Below are 21610 nucleotides of genomic sequence, written 5' to 3'. Positions count from 1 at the left end.
CAAAAAGGCAACTACAAATACCTGGCCTTCAAAGTATTCAACAGAATTAAGCACGTATATAATTGAAAAAAAAAAAATCAAATGTCCTTCCCTCGTCAGTAACTCTCCACCCATGGAATTAATCCTAACGTGTTACTCCTTTAATGCAGACAACTATCTTCACATGCATGCGGAAAGACAACGCTCCAGTGCACCTTCTTTCAAACTACTTCATAGCAACCTAAATATTTAATACATATTCCTTTAAAGAAACTTGAGTGAATTTATTGTATAAAATTATGATTGGCATGGTACAGAAAAGTTCCTTTTAATGCACATTTCCCATTAACTTGTACACAAATATTACAAGTATCAAGCAAAATGCAAAAGTCTTAAGAACTAATTCCATACTACAAAAGTGTTCACATAGTGAAGTTACTCTGGTTACAAAATGTTGTGGAAATAAAAGCACTTCAAAATACATATTTGGGAAATGTTCTCAAATAATCAACACAACTTTTAGTTAAAAAAAAAAAAACAAACAACGCAAAGAAATACCCTCTTCAAAACACTTTTGTCAATTTGGCAAGATGGAACAAAGTTCAGGTAAGTTCATTTACTGAAAGATTGATCTTTCCAAGAAACAAAAAACACAAAAAACCTTTAGTTAAGAAAGGGCTCAATTATACTATGATGACAAATAACGCCATCAAAAAGTTATCTGGCTCTCTTGTTTTCACACAGGAGCTGTCAGAGGCAGAGACGTGTAAATGAACACTTCCAGGTATATACAGATTGCCTTTTCAAAAACAACGAACCAACCAAAAATAAAATAAAACACCAAAACAGCAAAAAGGAGACAATCTGAACTTTGTTGTTTCATCTAACTAGTTCAGCTCCTTGTGTCACAAGGCCTAAGAACAGCAGTTTGCAAAGGATAGGTATTTAAAGAACAAAATCGAACTTCCACTACCACGGAGCACACAGATGTCAAGTTACATGAGTACTGTACATCCTCTCAGTAAGACTGCTGGAGGCTCCCAAATTTCTGCTTCCCAATGACCTTGAAGACCTGCTATTCTAAGCAAGACAACAATGCTTGAACCCAACAAACAGCCTTACAAAAAGGAGGCACAGTCATACTGTTAGAAAATAACACAAACTCTTGAAGACTGAAAGCGTCCTTAAAAACTTACACAAAATAACTAGAAAATAAGCAATACATTACATTATTTTTGTATCTGATGAGGTGCGTGGGTTTGAGCAATTGAATATTGGTGCATATATCTACATGAAACTCACACATACAGGACATCAGGTTCAGGCATTATCGTTTTCCTTTTACACACACACAAGTTACTATGGGTTACTCCATCTATTCAAGCGCAGTGAAAAACAGCCCACACCACATGTAAGAGGAGCATTTTCCAATACAGTGTTGCCTTGCAAAAATGGAGTCAGAATTCCTGAGTCTCAGAGACACTACTGTCCTCCTACATTACTGGATTATTTATTTTTCCAAGGAGAACCTCTAGTTTTCATTTCTTCACTCTGACGAAATTTATAATAGATTGCGTCTTTTAAAAAAATGTAAAACTTTTAGAAAAAACATGCCAACCAATGTGTATTCTTAAAGCTTTTTAAAGGGAGAGAGTATTCACTTACAAAATAAAGGCCACCTTCATGTAAGACTGGTACTGCCAGTATCCCATCATTTTGTTTAAAGGAGAAATTTAGCTCCCTGTTCTGGAAGCCTTACTACATGCTGTCATCTGAGTTGAAAAACTCCATCCTTTTAACAATTAAAAATATTATAAATAGGACCAACATGGAAAAGCCCTTTGTTACAATCACCAAGGTGGTAAAATCAATGCAAAAGTGAAGTCATGAAGTCTGCTTCGAATAGTTACTGCAATCTATTATAACTTCTGTATTTTCTCTTTTACTTTGCATATTACACAGTGTAACTTAAAATGTTATTTAAGAGCACTTCAGTCCCACAATGTAGGATTTAAGCTTGTGTGAGTACATACACATGGCTCTGAAACATTTTTAATGACTTAAAAAAATACATTCAACCAAAACTTTATATAGGGTTCTCTTGTTTTAAAATAAAAAATGAAGGAAAAGCCAAATGGTCCCATCATTAGCTAAATAATACACTCCAAGTTCTGGAAGCAATTCCAAAGCAAAAGCACATTCAAGAATAACATACATTGAATTGCATACTTTCTCATTCATCTTTATCAGTAATAAAATTCTACTGCATATAATTATTCAGCCTTATAAATAACACTAAGCAGAAAAATATTTACCTCTGTGCTACTTTTCTCAGTTTATAGAAGCATTTCTCAGTTTTTAGGAGCAAAGGAAAAAAACCTAAAGTGCAGACTACAGGCCATGACAGGCATAATAGATGACCAAAGGTGCAGCCAAATTCGCATTTACATCTTCAGTTACTTCACCATCTTTCTTTTCTTGCTAGGAGTCACTCCATGTGCAATTGAAGAGCTGGTCAGTTGGTTTGTGCCACAGTACAACCTGTAACCACTTGTGATTTTTTTTTTAAAAACTAGTTGAATTGTCCATAGATATTTCTAGGCAATACTTTAGGTTCACAAAACCTTACTTTATTAAGACTTGAAATCACACAATATTGACACCTCCTCCAGAGAACGCTACTGTCCTTTTGTTGCAATATGTGGCTGAACCACTGATGCTTGGCTGACTGTCTTTCACAAGCGATGTCTTCATTTCCATTTCACACGCTACAATAGCTGCATTCAGTTCCACTTGAGCTCGGTGAACGACATAAAACATGAGTCCTATGCTTATGACAATCTGCAAATGAAACAAAAGAGGGCTGTAGGCTATATAAACTGTAAGCAGGAATACAAAGAAACTGTTCTAAATAAAACAAAAAGTCATCGATGCAAAGATTCATGAAGGCATCTGTTGACTCAATGCTTCACAGGCAAGACACTAGAAGGGAAATGAACTCAACCAATGAGTGGCTCTAAACCTCAGTACACCAACAAAGTAACTGGTGTATCGGAACACAGATGTTACGTAGAACTTAAATATTATACGAATGGAAAAGATATCTTCTTTCTTTCCATTGCCACCTACATACCTGTTAGAAAGCAATCCCTTCCCTTCCTCTCTTAGCAAAAAAGTGTCTCCCCAATAAACGATCTGGTGTATTTCTGTAAGTCAAAATGAGTGTTTTCCCTGTACCAAGTGAGTAATAGGCTGAAACTGTACTGGGCATCTGCAACTTGCAAAACAGCAGAGACAGAGGATGATGCAGAGTAAAGGAAATAAAACTTCTTGTCCTTGCCCCTCTGGTGTGGAAGACAGCAGAGAGCAGCAGTGTCACTGTGTTTTATGGATATCAGGACTAAACAGGACAGAATCAGAGTTTCTGAGAGACTTAGAGTAGTCCATGTGGGAAGAACTTGGTTTCTGGAGGCTTGTCGAGGGGAATAGGATGTTGGTGGTGTGTGGGTATATTGTTTGTTTTAAGGGGGAAATATTGTAAAAAAAAATAGGGGTTTAGTTCGGGTTCTGCTTCTGAATTTTATTTCTAAGAATTTTTACACTTTCATCACAAAAAATTATCAGGAATAAACCTGGACAGCTTTTGCTTGGAAATTACTCATTCAATGACATTGGCATGCACTGCACCCCCCAGAGGTGCCCCTCCATTTCAATAAAACACCAGTTAAGTTTTCAGCTGAGATCCTCCTTAACAAAAAATAAAATCTTCCAATAAAAATCAAGTTGTCTCACAGAGAGAGTCCTTTTGAAGTAAGTAAATTATTCTACCTTTTTAAAGAATGTTTTATGAAATTAGCTGGAATCTGAAGCTTCCTTTAAAAAAATCAAAAAGGTTATATTGTCTACAATAGAATCTAAAGTTTTGAGTCCAAAATCTGAACTTCATTATTAATTGGTAGGGCTACGTTTTCTTTAAGGACTATCACTTACACTATCTGTCAGCATGGCCCAAAAGATGACAGAATATTGCCTAGTAAGATGATTCACAAGCATGGTCACAGGATAATTGCAGCTGGAAGGCATCCTGGTGCTCTCTATCCCAACCTGCTGCAAGATCAGACCAGGTTGCTCAGGACTTTTGTCCATCCAGGTCTTGAAAACTTCCAGGGATAGAGATTTTACTGCCTCTCTGGGCAACCTGCTCCACTGCTTGACTATCCTTGTGCTGAAAAAGATGTTCCTCACTAATTCAAGTTATACATTCCAAAAGCTGTACAACGTAAAAGTCAGAAAGAGACTAAGGACAGCAAGTTCAGAATATATAGGAAAAATCCTGTTCTAAAAGCTTACCCAAATATTTAAATTTGATCGGTTTTAGAAGTATTACTATCAGTAGCCTAGTTCCATAGATGAGTACTTTATAAAGTATACACATACAGACAACCATGAAATGTGAAGGATTTTTAGAGCTATTTACTAAATCAAAGCCCAGCGAGGCAAAATGCTTGAGACAAAGTGAGAGAACATAAGTAATTCCTCCAATAACAGGCTCCCCTTGACTTAGTCAAGTCCCAAGGATTGCTCTCAAGGAAGTGAGCGCTCCTATTCAAATATTCAGGCTCTCCAGCTAGTGCTTACTTCAGTGACAGTTACATTACAACCCACATAAGCTACAAAGCAGAGTCAATATAATTAAAAAAAAAAAAGAGTGGAGAAAAAAAAGGAAAAGACCACTAAAAACTGCTACCCTGGAATAACATTTCACAAAGAAAATGAAAGCTGACCAAGTAACCATTTATCTTCTCTCTGATCTATTGAGGCTATTTACTCCACATTTACAAAGACACTTTTAATACTCATAAACCTGTTCTCTGAAGCCTATAAATTATATGTTCCATTTAAAAACAGACAATCTGGAGGGGGGGGGGGGTAAAATGGTCCTAGACTTAGTTTTGTATCTTACCATTGTTAAACATCAGCTTTACGATTGTAAAAACTGAGGAAGATAAATGACTGCAGCATCAACTGAAAGTCTGCAACCACGGTAACTGCTGTTCAAACACAGCCTGAAGTAAAGATGCTGTCAGAGGAGGTTTTAATATATAATCTGATTCTTGAAAACTCATGACTTCTATGCTTGTAATGATCTCAGACTTGAGGCTATTCCCAAGATTTACTGAAAAATTATTTCATCGCCTAAACTCATGTAAAGGTACTATATACTTCTCATTAATTTACTTACTTGCGAGATTAGAATATTCTGATCTAGGCATTAGAAAAATGGTATTTTTACAGCACCTTTCATCCTGAATACCTATGTAAAATTGGTAGCGTTCAATGTCAATAGTGAAGACCACACAGGTGCTGGGTCTAAGCACTCTGAGCACACTACTTAGAGCTGGTGGCACAAGGGCTTTTGTGTGGGGGCGGTTTGTCAAGACAAATTCATCAGGAGATTACCACAGAGGGCAAGAGAAGAAAACTTGACAAAACCATGGCAGAAAAAGAAAACACTGAGTAATTTCTGCTTTGGGTCACGTGAGGTAAGAGAGGATTAAACATTTTTAATAGAAGAAAGCAAAAAAAGAAAACAGTACACTGGAAACCCATTTATCTGGGTATCAGCAGTCAATAAGCCTGCAAAAAAAAAACATCAGCTCAGTCTTACACAATCTCTACTGAAAATACCACTTCTAAAACCTGCTACTTTTCAATACTACATGCCATACTTTCTTGGCTCTCAGTCTGTTAGAGGTCAGCTGCCTCAGACTAGGGAGCTGTTACACCAACAGAGAGCAGCCCTTAACCCCTGAGACACGTGTCACCTCAAAACTCTTTTCACACTGGAGGCAGTGCAGTCTGAAATAGAAATCAGCAACACTTAATCTCTCTACATATCATATGGGTTCCTATGGGCATGCAGTTTCCAAAGCGAAGATTTGTGACTTGAACAGACAAAGCTACAGAAAGGAAACTTGCCTACTGGTACAGCAGATGAGCAAGAAATTAGGGGGACAAAGAAATAAAACTCAAGCACAAGAAGGTAAGAGTTTCCAAGAGTAATTGCTTACCCACGCAGTCATAAGGAGACTGACATTGCTGTTACCAAAGTCTATGAAAGCAATCGTTTTAACTCACCTGTAAACTGAATATAAAATAGCCACTAACACTTTGTTCTGCAATCACATCCTCCATGGTGCGCAAGGTAGTGCCCAGGTAGGAGTTCAGGAGCTGAGTAGGCAGCAGCCCAACTGAAGAGACCATCAGGTAGTTGGGTAGTGACAAATCTGTAATCTGAGTAAAAGACAGCATAAGAAATGGAGCACAGTTCCAATACAATCTATGTGCACAACCAACCAGACTGCCTCAAACTTTCATGCAAAATAATGAAAGAATTTCATACATTCCTTCACTGAAGCTTCACACACAGTGGAAAGTTAAGATAACACAATAAAACAGTATGTGACTAGTTTTCATCTGACCTTTTCAAAGTTACTAGGTTTTATTTAATTCCACCTTAAACTGCATAACATCTTTGTGCAAAAGTCATTAACTAAAGATGTAATTACACTGTTCATCATAGAAGTTCATTTCTTCATGGAGAATGGAGCCCTACAATTTATGAGAATTTGCTCATAGGAAGAAATTACTTTATCAAACATGAAGGTCTGAAGCAAAAATCTATTTACTTTGCTTTTTACATGTATGGCGACTAATAAAAAGAGGTAATTGTCCAAAATGTCACTGTATTAAATATTATCTAGGTAAACAGAACGGCAGATACAACTTGCCTATGCAAGGGAAGCTATATACTTGTTAAGAGACATATATCTAGCAGTGATCCCTAGCAGCAATATCCATCTGTATCTATCAGTGACATACAGGGGTATCATTTAGATTCTCTACAAAACATATCACACTTTATTAGTGAAAAAGAACAGTACAGACAGCTATAGCTGTTGTCAGTTCCTCTGGAAAAAACTAATAATACTTCAAGATATTTGCCTCTCTTTGCTGGGAAACTTCTGTTCTGAGTAAGTATGTGGACAGTTTACATGGGAACAAAGTACACAGTACTAGCTAAATTAGTATCAGAAGCCACTGGGAAATACTAAATTCAAGAGCCAAGAGGCCAAAAAATACTTACATAAGAAAAACAAAAAAAGGAGGAAACCATGGGTTAAAAATGAGGATGAGAAGTGTGATTTTGAAACGGGCAGTCTAAGAAATTTTCCAGACAATTCAGTTGATCGCACAGTACTATAACAAGTTCTAATTAAGAACAGCCCCTAACACTTGGAGTCTACATGGAAATTATTGACCTTGACAGTTTTGTACAATGTTGAAGACAAGGGAATAGCAGCAAAGTCACTCATTTCATCATGCTATTCTTAAAATAAACTTTGGTTACTATGAAAGTCACAGTGCTGAATTCTTGGAGCTCTAAGCACATCAGTGGAAAGTTTCTGGGAGGAAGGAAGGGCAAGGGAGGAAGAGAATGCAATGAAGCATAAAGGTTAAGAATAATTCATTGGAACAAGATCCAATAAGCCAATTCCAAACTTCACACTGCAAATTATACTTCCCACAGACCGAAATACATACCAGCAACACAAATAATATGTTTCCCTCTCTATAAAAGATTAATTTAGATTTATAATGAAAAAGTACTACATAATTATGTCAGAACTTCACATTTGATGGATGCTTTGAAAATACTTTTTTTTTTTTTAAACATTATAGCAATTTGGGCCATGTAATAAGAATGCACAACTGAAACTTTCCATATTGCCAAGGGAATGAAGGAGCTGCTATTAAAAGTCTCTGAAAAACTAACACTGAGGCAAGATTTGCTAAGTAGGACACTGTCATTAAATCTAATGGAGCTGGGAAACTTCCCAAAGATTGTTTTAACACTCCTGGGCACCTCTTTCATTTCTGTATACACATTAAGGACACTTTGGTTGCAAAGCAACACATCTGCACAGCTGGATCTGTCCTGAACGAACTGGACTTCCTGGGCCATGAGGGAAACTGTTTCCAAATAAAGGGGAGGCTGTCAATGGACATGATGGACTGAGACATATGCTTCCCACTAAAATGGAAGTTAATGAGAGGAGGGGAAAAAATTTGCAGGTGCCCTTTTAACTCCTGGTTTGCAGAGTTTAGACCTACAGTAGTAGCCCTTCCCCCAAAATGCACAGGAAGTGGACAGCATCCCTATCGGAGAAGTTTAGCTCTGTCTTCCCTTATGTGAAACTTTACCTGCCAGACTGGGGTCTGTGGGGCCAAGCTGCCAAACAGTGGCTACCAGGACTTTCTAGAGAAAGCTCAAGCCAGCAAAAACTAACAGTGAAACCCCAATGCAAGCATGGATGCAATTGTTATAGCCCATATCAATGTTATAGCCCATACAAAATTAAGAACTACCTAAGCACTCTGGTAACAGGAGTGCTGGCTAGAAATTCTCCCACTAAGCCTTGAACAGGCTTTGTCCAGTAAAACTTTTGCATACTCTTTGCAGCCGGTGCCTTTGGTTCAGCCTTGTCAGAGAACAAATGCTTGTGTCAGCACTTTGCTGGGGGCTCCCATGCCTTTGGGGATTGCAGCAGATTTCTTTCCCCTCAACTTACAAAACCCCATGTTTCAGATCAGTAGGCTTAGCAACTAAGAGCAAAGGACAATTCTGATGCTCTTTACTTTCTCAAAACAAACAAAACACAAAAACAAACAACAAAAGCCACAAACAAACAAACAAAAAACACACACCAAAAAACCCCACAACAATCACTAAACGATGTAGGGAATAAAAACCAAACCAAAACAAAAAATAGCTAGCAACTTTCCAACAAGCAGAACAAGCAGCCTACATGTTCCTGCAAAGCAGGTATCATTTCCTGAACTCCCAAACTCTGATTTCACTGTGTGCATTTCTGGAACCAAAGATGCACCGTTGGTTACATAATTTCTTCCATACAGTACTCCTCTCAGAGGAGAGAGAGGATAAATTAATTCTGATCTAAGCTACACCTAGCACTACAAATAATGAGTTTGCACAAATCTAGGACCACGAACCCAGTAGTGGGAAGGAGGTGATAACCTACATACCAGGCCTCCTTACAGACCTGCCTTCAAAACACTCCAGATCTGCCAGGGGAGTGGGCTGTGTGTGGCAAACACTTCGGTAAGAGCCATCAGGCCACACCAGAAGCAGCAATTAAGCAAAACCCACTCAAAGAGAAATACAAACATGCTTTCAGTTAATTAGTTTCTAGGTCTTCTAGAAAGACAAGTAAATGCATCACCCACCGCTCCTACTATCATTGCTTTCCCCAAGAGCAACAGAATGACCTTCAGAAGCAAGATGTTCATGACTGTCTGGTGAGAAACTACAAAATGTGTTAATTTTCTTCTTGTGCTGTTTCAAATAATACAATCCCATCGCTAATCAAATGCTACGAAACTCTTCCTTCCTTCTCTGCACTCTCCTGCAATTCAGCCTCCCCAAAACCCTCAGCAGATGGTACCTGCCACTCACTGAACCAGTGCTTGTAGAAACCCATTAATCCCAGCCCTGCAGATGACCCTTCTCACCTCAGGGTTATGCCTTGCTCTGGACCTCATCTGTCACTTCCTCCCCTCTCATTTAAGTATTTTCAGTACCTCCACTTCACTTATAAATATGCACATAGAAAACACGCATAAACCAGACTGCTGGAAAATTGAAGATGTGCAGGTTTTCTTAACTTCCCTGTTCTTTCCCCTACAATTAAGAGCAATCCTTTTCAAATTCATTGCTGAAATTTCTAGTACAGGGAATGGATACATGCTTAGGGCACCACAAATGTCCTCCTCACATTTTAAATGTAAGCAGAGCATTAAGCTTTCAAATAAGTTTGATTTCAAAGACAAGACAGCTCAGTCCGTATAGATAGAATGTTGTATTCCACACGTACCTCAAACTTGACTCACAGTGAGAAACTGCCTTGAATTCCCAGGTTTGCATGAAGCATTTTTATTTTTCCGTAATCTAGTAGTTCGTACTAAACATTCTTGGTCAAAAACTGAACACACCGTGCTTTATTTGACTATGCTGCAAAGTAATAAATCCAGAGTAATAAATGCAACCCAAACTAATTTTAGCAGGCAACATCCAAGTTACGTCGCATACTCAAGAATCTGATTTCATCTCATTTCCTATCTGTTATTTTAACATTGAAATCTTCCACTTGGAAAGAAAACTACGTAGTTTGCAGTACTTTAAGAATACAAAACGGTGATTTACAGCACCATTTAAATATTGCACTGGCCTGAATACTCTGCTGAATCATGTTTCCAACAAAACAGTTATGCCAGGAAGGAAATAATTTTAATTCGCTAATTCTCTGGTCAGTTCTTCAGCCCCAATACTATCCCATAACCTCTGCTGGCTACTCCAAGCAACACCTAGAAGTTGTGAGCAACTGAATCAGAGTAACTCTCCCCACTTTAGGAGGGTCACACTGTGGCAGAAGCTTCATGTGCTGCACCGGGACCTTGTGGTCCAGAGGGACTTTGCTCCCTCCTGTATGGGTCTAAGCTTCTCAGTCCTGCAGCAATACAGATAAATAAATAAAATAGCTGAGGTTCTTTCACTGCTAACAAGGAAATGGTTAAGGGATCTAATTAAAAAGAAATTATAAGTTGCTACAGCTCGTACAGACAGAGTTTGCAGCTCTTGAGATGAATGCCCCAGCAGACAGTTTTATACACAGCAATTCTACATACATTATGTGGGTGTTCACCCCTAAAAATTGTGTGGATTAATTTTTTCTTAGATAACAAATCTGGTATTCAGTGACCAACTCATTTCAACCAGATGATTCTGTCAAAATTAAGCAAGCGCTTCAGAAGAGTTACAGGATCAGGACTGCAGATGGGTAAGGAAAGTGTGCTGTAAAGAAGTGGCAGATCAAAACACCTGTTTAGATGGTCTCTAACATTAAAGAATATATGAGTTACTGTTAAATAGTTAAAATATTTCACAATCTGGTTTGCTTTGCTTTGATTTCATGGAGCTAGCAGATACAACTGAGGCAAAACATACAGCCAAAACCAGACCCTTCAGATAAAGCACTCAGGAAGAGATGAGGGTCTGATATTATCATCAGCATGATGGTACTCAAAAATGATACCTTTATTTAAATAATTATTCTTAAAGAATGTACCAATCTCCATCTAAAAGTAGAAAGAAGAGCAAGACTCACCCTTTTCTAAAGTCAAGTTTAAAATAACTTCCAGTACCGCACTGGTGTACAAGTACCTTTTCAGGTCTGAGCCTACACCTTACTGTGCTCTGGCCAAAATACGCGACCTCTCTCATGTGCATGGTTAACACCCTGTATGGATGTGCCAGATGTACGCTACAAACATCAACCAAACTGAGCAAGAATTTGAATCTGTCCACTTCTTTCTTTCCAATATGATTATTTATATTAAGTAGTTAAGGGAGATCTGTTTAGACTGCTTAAAAAATACTTTTCCTCCCACTTGAATCACTTTAAAAACACAGGCACTTTGAAACTGCTGAATTCTCTGCAGAATTTTGTACACAGCACCTCAGTACTTCTTTCCTAACAGCAGAATAGACTTGAAAGGTAGAGAGCACCTCAAACACAACGCCACCAAACAAGGTGCCTTGAAAACCTGCCTGCTGTCTCTCTGCAAGCACAGAAGAACCACGAGCAAAAACAGGCAAGGGGGTTGTTTTTACTGATGTTAAAAGAGAAAGAAACCTAAGTTCCTTCCCGGGAAAGGAGGCAACCTCCACCAGTGACACTGGCCACCGTGCTGCCAGGCACCCTTCCAGACACAGCTTCCTCCTTGGCCACGCAGCCCGGGCTGGGACTCACCGCGAAGACGGCGTTCTGCAGCCCGAAGGGGATCGGCGTCAGCCGCGCCAGAGCCACCACCTTGAGGCCGCTGCCGCCTTCCACGACACGGACGACGGCGCTGAGGGTCTCGCTGCCCTGGATCCTGGCCCTCGCCCAGCGCGCCAGCAGCCGCTTGCAGGCCACGTGCGCCACGGAGGTGCCGACGAGGACGCCAAGCACCATGAGCGCCATGCCCAGCAAGAAGCCGTAGAGGTAGCCAGCAGCCACGTTGAGCAGGATGTAGCCCCAGCTGCAGGGGAAGGACACGACGATGAAGCCCACGGTGAAGAGCAGCACGCCGGCCAGGCTGTCCAGGCTTTCGGCCCAGAGCAGCAGGTCCCGCAGGTACTGGCGCACCAGGGCCAGCGAGGCGAAGCAGAGCGCTGCCAGGACGCACACGCTGAGGCAGCTCTTGCACCAGCAGGTGCCCAGGAGGCAGCAGGAGCAGCGCCAGCCCCGGGCCTCGGCCAGCCCGGGCCCGCCGCCGCCCGCCTCGGGCAGCTGGCAGAGCAAGAGCTCCGCCGGCGGCAGCCCGCCCTGCTCCGCGTAGGGCCCCAGCAGCAGCCCGCCGGCCCCCGCCGCCTCCGTCGGAACGAAGCCGACGAGGTCCCCGCCACCACCGCCCGCCGCCGACCCGGCAGCTCGGGACAGCCAGCGGCCCACGTCCTGCCGGACCCGCTGCGCCGCCGCCTGCTTCACGGCCCGGGAGAGGAGCTGTAGCGCCGCGGCCCCCGCACCCCACATCCCCCCGCCCCGCCGCCCGGCTCTAGCGCTGCCGAGCCGCACAGCCCCGTCGCTCCCCGCCTCCCCACGCAGTCTGCGGGCAGAGGTGGTCGCTCCCTCATCGCCCCGCCATGCCCCGGCTGCCGGCGGCGAAGCCCAGCCGAGGGCCGGGCGGGGGCGGGGAAGCGGCAGCGGGGAGGGCGGGGAGCTGGAGGCCGCGCTTCGCCGCCGCGGCGCGGGGCCGGCGGGCGGAGGGGCCGCGGGGGCCTCCGCGCTGCCTCCCCGCTCGGCCGCGCCGCCGGGGCTGCGGCGTTAGGCGGCGGCGGCGCCGCGCTCTCCGTCCCGGCAGTGGCAGCAGCAGCGGCGGCCCTGGCGAAGTGCGAGTCCCGGGGGGCGGCAGCGGCGGCGGCAGCAGCAACCGCGGCAGCGAGGCTCCATTTCCCGGCGCGCTGGGATCCCGCTCGCCTCCGGGAAGCTGCTTCTCGGAGCGCCGGTGCCGATGTGGCAACCCAAGCGCCGCTCGCAGCGGAGGGGAAGGAGGCGCGGCTCCGGCGACAGCAGCGCCTGCCCCGCTGCGGGGCTCGGCGGCAGCGCCCCGGCCGAGCCCGCCCCCCGCTCTGCCCCGCCCCGGAGCGCCGCGGCGGGCGGGCTGGGCCCCCGCGGGGCCGCGGGCCTCCCGCCCCGCCCGCGCCTCGGGCTGCCGGTGGCTGGGGCCGGCGCTCACGCCTCAGTCCGCAGTGGCCCCCGGCCGCTTTCCTGCCAGCTACTTAGAAGCCTCATTCAAGGCAGACCCGTAAGCGCTGGTATTTGGAAGAACCGTGCTGAAAAACTGGTTATTTTCTGACAGAGGAGCTCGTGGTTGAGGCGTCTCTGACTAAGGAGTTGTTCTCGGGCTCCCGTGACACGTCGGCCGCTCTCCCTTCGGTACATGGAGGATTTGTTTCACAAACAGCCCGGTTTTCTGTGCACAAGGCAGACAAACCTCTCCCAGCCTCTCCTATTTGGGCCGAGAGGCAACAACCAAGGCCCCCGTCCCGCGGGTGCTGCGTGGTGCCTGCAGCATCTCCGCACCAGGACAGCTCAGCTCAGCTGACTCCACGGCCCATCTGCTTGTCAACTCGGACACACTTTCGGTTGGCTTGAGCTCAGACTTGGAGCCATTGCTAAAATGAAACAGCCCAAAGGAAAGAAACAGCCTGAATACACAGCGTGGGCAAGTTTCAGAGAGGTGTTTTCTCAGGAGCCTTGCTGAGGCCCGTAGTCTTCGTAGGCTGCTGTTCTTCTGGCGTTGCTAGTGCCAGGAGCAGTATGGTGCTGGTTTTGTTTTCTTTATAACACTTAAATGTACCTGCTCCAGTGGAGTTATATTCCTCTGCTCAGGAGTTTGCAAGTCTATATAAAATGAGAACATGTGTGGGAGTTGTAAAGGTTAAAGAGTGATGGGGAAAAAAAAAACCCTAGGTCTCAAAATTAAGAACCTGTCTTGAAGAATGTACTGCAGATATGTTCACTTGCAAAATATGCTGTCAGAAACAATATAAACTGGGCAATCCAACAAATCAGCCTGAGAAGGTGACATATGTCTTTGAGATCCACAGCAGAATAAAACAATCCTGGGAATAAAACTCTGGAGTAAAACAGGGAAATTGCAAATAAATGTCTCCAGCATAATCTGCTTTCTTGCTGTTACCTGTATCTAAATTTGAGCATTTGATTTTGTGTGTGCTCTTTATTTGTGATGCAAATACAGGCAGGGCATACATCCATAATAAGAATAATAATAATAACGGCAAGAAAGCGCTGTGTTATGGCTTGTAAAGGACAATGGGCATACTTATACATTCAGTAAGGCATTTCAGAAAACTGGGGAAGGCTGGAGGTTCAGTAGGAAAACAAGTGACAAAATATTAGTTTCTGGTTTTATACTAAGAGCACATACATCTTTGATATGGATTCAGCTTGTGTATATTTTTGTTCAGTAAAGTTGTTTTTGTAGAATATGAAAAAGCTTGAGTGGAAATGTCAATCAGAATTACATGCTTTACAGTGCCCCTACATTTCTGCATTTAAAGTGCATAACCTTGTGCTCAAGGCTGGAATGAATCTCCTGCTGCTGCTCCTAAAAGCTACAGGGTTCTGTATTTATAATCACAGAAAACGTACTTGAGAAGGGACCACAAAAGGGTCTGAGGAACATAATGGTCTATCCAAGTGACAGTCCTGACATTACACTCCAACCTATAAAAATATTTTAAGTAGTTATTTAGGAAAGATGTTTCTCCGGTCCCTACGGAATATACAGGCTAAAACTCCTTGACCTCATCCATCACCTGCCTCCTTAAAATAGCTAATCCTGGCATTGTACAGATCCTTGGAGTAGTAGCTCAGGAAGAAAAAAACAACACGCAGTCAGATTTTGAGTGACACAGAGCATAGTCACGGAGCAGGAGCTGAAGCATCTTTGGCTAAACATCTGAGCCAGGCTGCAGGAATTCGGCTGGGCACCACTGGAGCGGGGAGCCTCTCCCGCACGCAGAGCGGACACAGCTACAGAGCTGAGAGGCAGTGTCAGCCAGCTCCTGCCAGTCTTCCCAGCCCGCTTGTACCTTCTAAAGGGAAACAAAACCTCACACACCCTTGAAAATTTGCCAACTGCTGGACAAAATGCTCTGCTTTCCAGACTTACTAATCAGTGAGTCAAGATACTCCTGTTCTGTGAATGATACAGTTGCAATGGTCCGATGATACAGGCAAGGTATGATAGGTATGGAAAGGCAGTTATCTTTTAATAGACCAATCACTGCATTTAGTAAAACAGGCGAGCTCTTGAGCACACACCTCCTGGAAAAATACTTTGTGCTCCAAAAGATAAAGCTTTTTTTTTTTTTTTTTCCCCAAGTTAGTTGAGTTAGTGAATAATTTCCAACAAATGTTGTCTAACCTGTTCCTTATATAAGCACTGCTGGCCTGGGTAGCTTCAGAAATTATTTGAAGTAATAGGAATAAAAATTACAGGTTTAGTGCATATGGGTTTAAATGATTGCATCAACTAAAACTGGTCCTACACTTCCTCAGGCTAAGTTATTTAGATTCTTGTTAAACTAATCTATCATTTGATCTGACTTCTTACCTGTCTTTATATTTTATTTTGGTGTTTGTCAGCAAATCAATTTAAAACTGAGAGGCACAGAGTAACAGCCAGAGGACTGTTCTGCTTCAGTAAAAGACATTTCTATAGAAAGATGCTCTCATGATGATATAGATTGTACTGAAGAATTTTTGCCATGCAGGTGTTTTGTTTTCCAAGCTGGTGTTGTAGGTCCAGGATATTTTCTTGATAAGACACAAGCAACTGAGAAATGCTATTTTGCATTTTGCAACTCTGCTTCTCCTGTCTGATTTTTTATCTCAAGGAATATTAGCATGCAAACACACCCAACTCAGTGTGTGAGTCATCTTATTGAAATGAAAGACATGACTCATTCAGGCCCATGCGACTGGTCCACACTGAGCAGGAGTTCTGAAGCTGGAGAGTAGGATACATTCAGCCATGAATCAGGAACCAAAATTATTCTGAGTTGCGAGCTCCTGAAAACTTGCCATAGTTATTTCTGAATTGCTCTTTGGGAGGGAGAAGCAAGACTTTTTTGAGAAGTCAATAGTAAGGACCATAACTCCAACGTACTTCTAAATGCCTATGCTGTTTAATTCTGTCAGCATTAATTTGAAGGCCCTTTGGTGGGGACTGCAGCGTTGACTACTTTATGTCAGGGCTAACCATTCTTTGGCCACAGCAGGCTGATTTTGTCACCAGAAATGCCTCCATCTTATTGGCAGTTTTCCTTGTCCTATGTTCCTTCACATCCACATGAAGTAAGATTGATACATACTACTTTTTAAGTCTTAGGATGGAAATCCAGCCTGTGTTCTTTTGCAGCTTGATTGATTAGGTGTTTACGTATAGGACTAGAAACTATTTATAGTCTTAGCCTCCCAGCTAAGTGCCATACAGTCACATTAAAAACACTCAATAATTTTATATACTATCAAAACCTCATTCTATTCAGAAAATTAACATGTTTCTTTTCATACATGTTTGTACATAAAATACATGGTTCATACCAAACAGATTTTGTTACAACTATATGTAGGACATGAACAAAAATTAAATTCATCAAGCAATGTGCTGAAATATTTACATTGAAGGGAAGATTCTGAGACGTTGCACTAGTATTAGTTGTTATATAAATAGTGACACACCTAAATCAAGTCCATTTCAGTAGAACTGTGAGGATTTATGATGACTTACATGTTATTCCTTAGAGTGTGCTAGCACAGAAGGAGCAAATGAGAAATCTAAACCGTCCTTTTGTATAAGGCAAAACCACAGCCATATACTTGGTATACCTATAGCTGCGTTCAGCTGTTTCAGTAATGGAAAACTTAAGCTAATTCATCTTAAAGACTCACGTGGGATTCTTCCTTGCAAATGGATATCCTTAGGTTGACAGAAGAAACTTCCGCCAATTTTTCATCCCATGAAATGACTGCTTTGTTGCCAAAAGACCCCATTAGTCCGGGGCCGTTGGTGTAATGCCTGAAGTCTGGAAGTACTGAAATTGCTCGTGAGGACTAGGCTAGCATTGTCAGGAAATGGTAAGCTACACAAGACAAAGCTTATTACATTCATAATGTCCTCCTGAAGTGCACAGTGCAAACATTAGATGCACCTCAAAATGCTAACCATGTAATTCCTTACTTCTACCAGGGTCACAAACTAGGAATCTACATTTTGGTGCAACAGAATACTTGAGGCAGGTCTTGGGAGCACTAACATTCAGAAGGTGTGCTTTCAAAATGAGTTTGAAGTATTATGAAAAAAGGTACAAAGCATGTCTAAGGAACAGGAAACTGTCTCAGTAAAGTAATTTATTGATGTTGTTTACACACAGATTCTTCTCCACTTAAAAGTGACTAAAAGGACTGGATTTAAAGATATGCCATGCTCAGGGCACTTTTCATGGGAGGGTTTTAGAAAAATGGAGATGATAGAATATCCTTAGTGTCATGTTTTCATCAGTTTCCATACATCTGTGTCTTTCTAGCAATATACTTTGATATTCTTCAACACACTATCACATTCCTTTTGATACATCTGCAATCCTAAATGTAAAAGCTATATCTATCTCCTTTTATATATATAAACCTTTCAAGTATACTAAACTAAGTTGCGAAGTGAAGAAAAATTCACTGCATTTTCACAATTTCCATGGCAAATCCTAACGGATTATGGATTGGAGGTCAGTTTCTCCTAATATTTTTGGATCAGTGATTTTTATGAAAGTATTTAACATTAAAGGTTAACTCAAAATCCAAGCAGCACAGTAATATTTGACTGAGTTTTACTATTGAGCTTTATCAAGCAGCTTTAAGGTTAGCTTAAAGTCAGCACTGAAGCAGAACATTGTGTTTGAGTTTGTGGGTTGGATAAACAAACATGTATTTAAGTTTACTGGTATAAACCAGGCCACTGATCTCATTTACAGCAGTCTAAGATCAGAAAGAAGCTCATGTATTTATTTTTTCATGTGGTCTTCATTTATAATTAGCTTTTACTTAGCAGCGTTTTAGCAGTCCTTTCCCATCTTTGTTGTTATTCCTTTATCTGAGAAACCACAATGTGGTAACTGCCAGCAGGCATTGAACGTAGCAGGGTTTTATGCCTCTGTAGAAGGATGAGGACTGAAAAAATCCCAGCTTCTAAAATCAATGGCAGAACCCTTGTCTGAGCCTTAATACTGTTGCTGCAACAAAGCACAATTATATCGGTCTACATGTTTACAGTCCTTGTTGTAGTATATCTCCTAAATTATTTATTTTTCTTGGTTTCCAGCCAGACTAACTGATGCATTACAAACCTCCTCCGAGGGAACATTCACATTTTACATTAAACACCTGTGAAAACATGGTTTGAAACCTAATTTTCCTCCTATTCTAATTGTTATGGCCCTAGCCTGAGGCAAAAGAGCATCTTAGGCCCCAGAAGTCAGAGTTGGGTAGGCAGCCTGACCTTCCTCTGAGAGGCAGATTATGACTGAGTGTAGAAAACTGTTCCCAATCTCTTCTTAATGGTCTCACCTCTTACGTGCTGGGACTGTGAAATGGAAACTCCACTTCTTGCCTGCTTTTTCTAGGCTCTGGTGTCTGCGCCGATACTCCAGCAGCTGAGATCAGGGACACAATGTGGTTGCAAGAGCAACAATCCATTAGGTTTGCAATAAAGATTTTGCCAAAGGCTTGGAGTGTCTTCTTTTTCTTTTGAAGGATTCAGTAGCCCTGAGCAGGCTTAGCGGGCACTTGGGAACTCATAAGAGCTCCTCCACATCAAACAGCTTAGGAGATAGACACAGAATACAAACAAAATGATCAGACAGGATAGTGAGGGCTGACAGGACTTAGAGAATGTAAGTGCTGACAGGAAAGCACATGAAAAAACTCTGTATGTTCTTTTCAGTCCCCTTGCCCCTCTCCCCTAGTCACAAGAGGTGCTGTAAACATAAATATGCCTTTTAGTACTACTTAAATGGAGTTATACAGGCGAAGGTACGAGACACGGGGTAGGGGACAGGGTCTGTGCATGAAGGAGCCTGTACCCTCCACCCACAAACCTTTTCTGCGCCTGAGGGCAGCTTTTCTATAACAAGGAGGAGCCTCTAATGCTTTAAGAGACAACCTTGCACACAGTAAATAAGATTAGTGTGTTTGCTAAATATGAATCCTGTGTGCAGAGCACATCTCTACAGGGCACACAGCTTGGGCAAGTAGGAGTCCAGGTGCATGGCAATTTGATCTTCTGAAAACAAACATTTGCAAATTGCACCTCTTACCAGGTTCAACAGAGCCAGGATAGCTGTGTTAAAAATATTTAGATGTGTTGAAACTATTTATTGACTTTGAGACTGACTTAAACTGCTCATACATTGATACCCAAAAGCATGTGTTTAAACTAAAGTTATTTAGTAAACCTGGTTTAAATGATATTGTTAGATAAAATCAGAAAAAGGTTTCCAAACCTGATCTTGCAAAGACATAGCAGCACATGGGTTTTAGTCATATAAGCAGATGCTTTGGTCTGCCCCCTTTTGACTGTATCTTGGGCAAAATTGTGCTTTCTGCAGCCAATAAAACCCAAAGGAATATTGGCAGATGGTTACATACAGCACTATGAAAGACACAGAAAAGTTATACATGTCACTGGTAGACATCTTGAGGCAAAGACATCCACAAAGCCTGAAAGCATCCAGAGAGTTCCATTGCTGTGCTCTACAGCTCATCTTTTCTTTAGTGCAGATATTTACCTGGATTTAGAGTTTGTGAAGGTGGTTGGTTGGGATTTTGAGCCATCTGTACCATTGCTGCTCAGTCTTCGTTATAACAGTTTCAACTTCAACAGTTTTCACTGGGCTAGAACGATTCTTTCAACTGTCAGGCTCGCCTGTACTTTGCAACCTCAAAACACTACATAAGCATTTTGTGTTGGATTTATTGCCTCCATCTGTCCCTTGAAGCATTTAAAATTACCTTTATAAAATACGCATACATTAAATCAAACACATTGTACATTTGAATTAATCTGCTTTAAAGTGCTTTCCAAGTCATCAGGCAAACCAGAAAATCTGCAAACCCAGCTGTAAACACATAACCACATCGGCAGCATATCAAAGATATACCAGGAAGATGTTCTCAGCCACAAAATACAGTCTTTCCCCATTATTCCTTCCAAAGTAACACAACTGGTTATGTGAACCATTGTAGCAACTTAGGTAGAGAATTTCTTCTTCATTAAAAAGCATCTCGAAAGCTTTCTCCAACATTGAACCTGCTGTCTTTATAAAACCCCTATGTAGTGTTTGTTTACTTGCTTGTTTGCTTCTTATGATCAGAAATAAGGCAGAAGGGTTAAGTTAAATGCAAAGGGAATTAGAGCCAAATCTGGGATTTGAAATAAATTTTTTTCTCTTATTATACCAATTCAGATTTTTGTGAGTTCTTTTTCCCTCTTAAAAATTTAAAGAAGATTGTGGGGTTTTTATAAAGTAAGTTTGTACAACAGGAAAAGTTCTCAAAAATTGCTTCATGTTTTTCACAGTTTCTTTAACATATTCTGAAATCACAGTTTCAGTATAGTTTGTATCCCCTCAGGAAATAACATGTTTTATTAATGTACAGACACCTCGTACAGCTCCAGGAAAACGTTATCTTTTGTCATTCTGTACAGCCCCACTAAACATTGTCCTTTCTTCCCCTTTTCCAGTCCATAGTAGTGGGAGGTTCACCTCTGTTTTTCTTCTTCTTCTGTCTCCTTTCTGGCATTCTGCCTGTGGCCATGGCACAGCAGGCGTATATTATTTCTCAAAGCGGTTAGACCCATTACTTCAGGCATGCATATCTCTTCAAATTAACTTCTCCAGGCCCCTGAGCAGCTGCTGCTGCTTTCTCACTTCAGTGCCAGATGGGCAGCAGGCACCAGTTCTGAGGCAGGACCAGCTGAGATGCCATTCCATCCTCAGAGCGGCAGTGCTGGTAAGTTCCTAGCTGGAAACTGGAGAAGCTAATAAGCTATATTTTTTTCATTAAAATTTACTTTCATTCTTCTTTATGTGTATTATTAATAATTATCTATAAGACAGGACTAATTTGGTGCCAAAGGAAATACTGAAGGAAGTATGAACATGTATGTATAATTCTTTCATGGGTTCTGAGTGCAACTCCACACCATTCCAGCACAAAATTTGCCTTAATCTGAAGTATTTCTAATTTTCTTTTTCACATGTTAAGGCCTTCCAGATTAGTCTCACATCTAGAAAGACATACTAGAGTATTAATTTTTTTTGCTGTGAAATAGTTACCTTATCCTTCAGTGCAGAAAGAAGACCAAGTTACACTGCTAAACCAAACATATTTCATTATTTCATTATATTCTCAAGCACACTATA

The 21610-nt window shown here is 41.7% G+C and overlaps 1 protein-coding gene across 1 annotated transcript; it reads right to left on the bottom strand.

Annotated features, from left to right (window-relative positions):
- Positions 1-291: 291 nt before the first annotated feature.
- TMEM64 (transmembrane protein 64) lies at positions 292-12932 on the bottom strand. The gene is made up of 3 exons (XM_082045472.1): positions 11871-12932; positions 6118-6273; positions 292-2820 (listed from the first exon to the last, which is right to left on the bottom strand). Exons 1-3 carry the CDS (start codon positions 12633-12635, stop codon positions 2626-2628), a joined length of 1116 nt encoding a protein of 371 aa, XP_081901598.1. The 5' UTR covers positions 12636-12932; the 3' UTR covers positions 292-2625.
- Between the last annotated feature and the right edge of the window lie 8678 nt (positions 12933-21610).

The sequence above is a fragment of the Streptopelia decaocto genome (assembly GCF_964273445.1).
Source record: "Streptopelia decaocto genome assembly, chromosome: 2".
Taxonomy (NCBI): domain Eukaryota; kingdom Metazoa; phylum Chordata; class Aves; order Columbiformes; family Columbidae; genus Streptopelia; species Streptopelia decaocto.
The sequence above is the reverse complement of the archived record's forward strand: the minus strand, read 5'-3'. Positions and strand labels throughout refer to the sequence as shown.